The sequence below is a fragment of the Prunus mume genome, linkage group LG2 (assembly GCF_029339155.1).
Source record: "Prunus mume cultivar Tortuosa linkage group LG2, ASM2933915v1, whole genome shotgun sequence".
NCBI classification, from domain to species: Eukaryota; Viridiplantae; Streptophyta; class Magnoliopsida; order Rosales; family Rosaceae; genus Prunus; species Prunus mume.
The window spans coordinates 21,208,334-21,214,333 of record NC_142699.1 but is presented as its reverse complement, the minus strand read 5'-3'; the positions used below and the strand labels follow the sequence as shown (position 1 = coordinate 21,214,333).

General features: G+C 37.6%; 1 protein-coding gene across 1 annotated transcript; it reads right to left on the bottom strand.

Annotated features, from left to right (window-relative positions):
• Window positions 1–255: 255 nt before the first annotated feature.
• LOC103343062 (Sterile alpha motif (SAM) domain-containing protein) lies at window positions 256–3,983 on the bottom strand. Its single transcript, XM_008246739.3, has 7 exons — window positions 3,576–3,983; window positions 3,115–3,260; window positions 2,755–2,804; window positions 2,095–2,657; window positions 1,266–1,346; window positions 807–869; window positions 256–626 (listed from the first exon to the last, which is right to left on the bottom strand). The coding sequence occupies exons 1-7, from the start codon at window positions 3,627–3,629 to the stop codon at window positions 561–563; spliced, it is 1,023 nt and encodes a 340-aa protein (XP_008244961.2). The 5' UTR covers window positions 3,630–3,983; the 3' UTR covers window positions 256–560.
• Between the last annotated feature and the right edge of the window lie 2,017 nt (window positions 3,984–6,000).

The window sequence follows — 6,000 nt, the reverse complement described above, 5'->3', positions numbered from 1 at the left end:
GAGGCGACTCTGCCCAAAAATAGGACACATTATTTTGTTAGTCAGTGTAACAACTACTTCGCTTACTTTCTCGGCAGAAAGAGTCCATTTAATTTACTAATGTGATTGTGTGACTTCGGAGGAAACTAAAATTTGAATGTGTTTTCTTTTATCTTCCTTTTCTCATATCATATCTCACCTTCAGAACTCAGCCGAAGGGGTAGGGTGGACATAAGGATTAAAACGCTGCAGTATGACCATTTTGCTTTTACAAAATTTTACGCATAAAATGTTCTTCGTGCTCATATATGAAAGGCAATTAACATTTTCCAGTTCAAAAGGGGGAAAAGAAAAGAATAGGGTATTCTACATCTCAAAATTTTCTGGTGCCATCAATTACCGTAAAACCAATAACGTTCACATCTTAGATTTAAAATATGACAACTGGTTGAAGGGCCACTTTATAACCCTAATTGAGAGGAAGTACATCGGAATCATTTCATGAAGAAAAAAAAAGGGCTTTCTAATATGAGCTTTCAATCATAGAAAAGTAACTGATGGTCCCTAAGATATCTTGACTTTCAACGTATCGCCGGTGGCCGCTTGGAACGGGGCAAGAGAGCAAGAAGAATCTTCTTCCTTGGTCCCTGCAACAAAATCAATCTCCATAAGGACAAAATATGACAACTTATAGTACATTCACCACCAATAACATGCAAAACTTCATGACTACTTATGCAGGATTAAGCAACACAACCATAAAACACCAAGTTGGACCGCATTGATAAAGCAAACTAAAAGGAAAAGAACAGAAAAGGGGGAAATACCATAGGTATTCCCAGCTCTTTGAGATCATTTTCTCCCATCTGCTTCAATGCAGTCATATCAATCTGTGTAACATCAGACATATCAATTATAAGCTGAATCAGAGAAAAGGTAGTAAATCAATTACTTGTCCACAGCAAGCTTATAAGCCCACCAAAACTCCAAAGTTAGCTATATGAGTGTCTGATAAAAGCTAAATGGTTTCACATGTTATTCAACAAGCACATGATTTTTCACTAATAGACTTAGATATAATGCCCACATCCCTAATGTTGGATTCTTACAACCAAATGACCTCTTAAATAGTTATAAAACAATGCCTCCACTAAGTAGTGTGGTTATACGCCACTATGGCAACTTGTAGCACTATCACAATTTGTTCTTCCTTTTATCACTTAACATAACCTAATGAATTACCAAGGACGTTAAAATAGTAAAAACAAAGATAACAAGCAACATACTTCCTCTGCCTTAAAAATGATGGCATATTTTCCCAACCCCAGCGTCTGTAGCAAGCCATCTACAGTCTGTTGTTCATCACCCTACAAACAATAAATACCCAGAAAAGGGGAGAAAAATCAGCAGATTGAAGTAAATTACTAAAATTTTAAAAAGAAAAGTTGGGAACTTATTATTCCACCACTTCATTATGGTTAAAACTAGCTAATATTAATAAATGAAAGTCAAAACAAACAAATGACTAGCACAGAAGTCAAATTATACATGTTCTATGGCAGAATACCATTTTGAGGTAGAGAGACAAGAATACGTAATTTGATACGTAGACAACGCTTAGGTAATTATAATTACAGAGCTTAAAAAACTTCAAGATACAACCACAGTAAAGTACTTAATTTCCTTGTAACTCCAAGACACAGGCCTACTGTTTTCTTCATCATGCAGACAGGGCACAGTTCCAACATGAAAGAAAGAGATGGTTCTAATTGTAGGATGTGGGGGAAAAGCTTGATGCAGACAATCTATGTAAAACTCAAGTGCCATCCTACTTCAATTTTCAAACTTTCAAGAATGCCTAGTCAGCTCAGCTAGTAAGATTAGCATACATGAAAACATAAATTGGACCTATAAGCATAAACAAGTTCAATGAGTTTCTTCATGGACATACAGCTACAAGCACAAAGCTTATCTGGATAAATAATAGAAGCAAATCCCATTAACAAAATATGAAGCAGTAACCACCAACTAGCTATCCACAAAATAAGCTGCACTTGAGTTTTAACTCATACACCAAAAGATAAAAGCAAATAGCAAAAGGCAAGTAGCATGTACCACGTATGAACTTTTCTGTACAACGCTGCTCAGTGGAGGAAGTTGGCTCAAATGGGGTGGAGGTGGAGCCACAGGCTTCACAGATCCAGGAGGCAATGGAGGATTAGACATGAAAGGAGCAGCATTTGTGGGCCTTGTAGCATCTAGAACATCTTTGCTCATATATGGAACCGATCTGACATCATCAAATGCCCTATTTAATGGCCTTCTCTGCAATTCTTCAGGATTCCTCTGTGGGGAGAGGCCCCTAGAAGTGACTATAACTCTATCTGGGGATCTTCGTCTTAAATGGTCCAGTGTCCAAGGGGAATAAGAATTTCTCAATGAGTCCACATGCGGCAAATCATCTGCACTTCTTGAAGAAGGGATACGAGCCATGGCACCAGTCTCCTTTAGTTCTGGCAAGCGCTGCCGTGGGTCAAGGCCAGTAGAAGGTCGCTGAACTGCCTTTGAAAGCTTCTCACGAAGGTCCCCATGTCTCTGATCATCATCACTCTGAGCTCGTCTAAACGCATTCTTTTGCATGAGTTTAAAGCGGAGATCACCTTTACCAATGCGCGCGTCTTGGTGATTTAAAGGCAGAGAGGTTAGAAATTGGAAATTAATTCAGAAATACAGTAATGCAGCGATATTACAATTGCTCCGGAGTAAGCTTATTACCATCAAAACCATTGGAGTTCAAATTTGACACACCATAATCTCCTCGCTGGCTGCAAGGTAAAATAAGACCATAAATTTGACTTTCGCTGGGGACTTTTATGCTCATAGGATGTAAAAACCATATAGACATCAAAACATTCTAGCTGCATTGCCGACAGTCATACGTATTGCCTGCGACTTATACCAATATTTCAATATAACTCAATATCCATGTTATTTAATTTTGTATCAATAGTATAATTTACAAGGAATTATAAAAGGCACCGAGAGAAGCTCTGAGTCAGACATGGCAACATTCAAAGCAACAGTATCTTTCTAAAAACAATAATAATAGAACTTGAAAAGTAAAGAAGGGCATACCGTTTGTTGCTGTTGTGTAGGCTTCCATGCGAGAAAGCACCATCTACATTACCTCCTAACCTATCTCTAACAGACCGCTTGGTCCCAGCTGCAGGCAGAGAATCAGATAAAGAACCATCAGACCCGGAAACTGCCCTCTTCACTACCTGTCAAATGGTGATACAAGTCATTGCACTTTCATGGACACCAAAACCAGGGAAAAACCTAACCTTCCTAGCATTTGCTGATATAATTGAGTAAATACAAGTAAATGTTCAAAATTCAATTCCTTCAATTCATGTTGCTTTAGTTTCTTTCTTTTCACTAACTAACAATGTAGACTTACTCAGTTTTATGAATCCCAAAGAAAAAGTTGTACATACACATACATATAATACAGAAAATGAGAAATTGGATAAGTTGCATAAGGAAGCAATGAAAGATCATATTGCAAGCTTAAAGAGGTATAGTGGATTAGATACCTGGCCACCACGCCCAAGCGTAATGGTAACTTGGCCCCTCGAAGTCCCTGACATATTTTCGAATCTGAAACCCTAGGTTATCAATCAGCTAATCAGTCTTGTACCACGACTATGACGGCTGGTAAACGAGGCATCACCGCTGCAGAAACCCTAATCTCATTGCCGGTGCCAGCCAAAGCGAAACTCAAGAAGATTGATAATCGTCTGTTTGTCTGCAACTTATGGCGAGCAATTAGGGTTACAAAGAGAGAGAGAGAGAGAGAGAGAGAGAGAGAGAGAGATAGAGAATTTGAGTTTGGCGTGTTTTTAGGTCGAAATGAAATAAAATGAAAACGATGACAATGGCGAACTCGGGAAGATGGCCCCAAAATTTTATTTGATCGGACCAATATGAGACGTCTTCTTACCGGACACTCTCAAAGTCTCAAGTCTTTTGACCCTCTTTTCAAACGAAAGGCCAAAAACTAAATTAAATAATTAAAAAAGAAAAAGGAATGAAAATGTAAAGAAAGGAAAGAACGGTGTTTTCTTCGGTAAATAAATAAATAATAATTGCCTTTTATCACATATTTGCAACTTGCAAGAGACATAATTAAAGTTGCACATAAAATTATTTATGAAAAGAAAAACAAAAATTGGACCATAAAAAGATAAGGGCCGAGGTCTCCTAGAGCCCACCAAAGATAATACACGGCCCAAACAAAAAAGTCAAAGTCAACATCAAGTCAAAAGAGACAGCAGCAGGAGCAGCCCAACGTTGGAGGTTCAGAGCTTTCTTTACGCCAAGAAATGAAAACTTGGCTTCAAGCCTTCATCAAATAATTAATTATAGAGAGTCTGAATTGGCTGTATGACGTGTCTCTCTGCCTTCATTTGAGTTAAAAGCTTATGGTTACTTGATAAATTATTCTGTTTTCTTAATTATACAAAAAGCATATGAAATTGTTGAGAATTTCTTTTGTGAGATAGACTTTTTCCGGCGAATTGTGTTCTTTCCTGACAAATATATAATACTATAAACCTCTCCAATACCTATAACCAATTGATTTTGAATTGTTCAAAATTTGAAAAACGCACACATCCATAGTCTACGAACTGAATATTGGGTGAGATAAAAATTAATTCACATTATTACAGACAAGTAAATAATTTCTTCCAGCTAGCCCTACTTACAGTCCATCCTAGATGTGAAGATTGAGCGGAAAAATTAAATGGATCGGCTGTCATATATGCTCATGATCATGTGCAAGTATCCAAGATAGTTGCCCAGCAGAAGGAGAAATTATGAAGCATCCAAATTAACCACTAAGACTTTGTAACATATAATTATATATGGAAAATTTTGAAACATACAGATATGTTTTTATTGAGAGGACTTAATTAAGCTACTCAAATCTTCACACATATCATAGGTCGAAATTGAATTCATTAGGCATTATAGCATCCAAACATAAGTGAGCTTCTGGATCAATTGAGCTACTCATATATGATACAAAACGACATTAATATATGTTCGTTGTAGTACATGCAAATGGACTTTCAGATCTCTACCTGTTGTTGCCTTTAAAGAAATGCACACCATTAGTTTTGATATTTAACGAGAGAGAGAGAGAGAGAGAGAGAGAGAGAGAGAGAGAGAGAGGAATTGAACGTACATGATATGTATATTGAATGTTCTTTTTTCCTTTTTTTACAGCACAAGCACACAACACAAAGAACACAAGGAACACAAGGAACACAAAGAACACAAACACAAATGATAGGATCCTATTATTCAATCAACTAAACCAAAGCCCAAACATACTTACTAGGTATATATGAGTCCCGAGACTCTCACGAATTCAATTCAGATCGATATACCAACAAAATTAAAAAAGCAAATCATTGTACAAACACACGTACGAAAGCACTCAAACTTGTGTAGATTTGCTTGATGCAGCAAACAATCGGACCACAACGCTTCAATTCCCCAAGAGATAGATGAAGAAGAGAGAAGAAACTAACATCAAAATCTGCTGCTAGCATATATCGAGATCCAAGAAGAAGATCTTGACCCTAGCTAACCCTTCGATCGGTATTCAGAATAGATTACTGGAAACGGATGGTAGGTAGGGTTTCTTCTTCTTGAGTGAACCCATCTTCTCTAGTCTAAATCTAACGGCCTAGCTTGCTCTTTAGTCTTCTTTCGCTTTCTTCTCGGTTTGATCTTCGAGGTGGAGGGTGGTTTTGGTGGGGTTGGCAGGTGGCTTAAGAAGGAGTGGGAGTAGCAGTGGTGATGGCGATGATGAGGAGAGTGAGGGGTTAATGATGAGAGGAAGAGAGGAGAAGACATGATGATTAAAACCGCTGTGCAGCTAGCTGGTTATTGTTGTTTTTTTTTTTTTTTTTTGGGCTTTGAAGGGAGTGAAGAAGAGATTTCTATACA

Coding starts and splice junctions, on each gene's coding strand:
- LOC103343062 (XM_008246739.3), bottom strand. CDS start 3,629: ATGTCAGGGACTTCGAGGGGCCAAGTTACCATTACGCTTGGGCGTGGT. Junction 3,261..3,575: donor CGCTTGGGCGTGGTGGCCAG/GTATCTAATCCA, acceptor ACCATTTGACAG/GTAGTGAAGAGGGCAGTTTC. Junction 1,347..2,094: donor TACAGAAAAGTTCATACGTG/GTACATGCTACT, acceptor TATTGTTTGTAG/GGTGATGAACAACAGACTGT.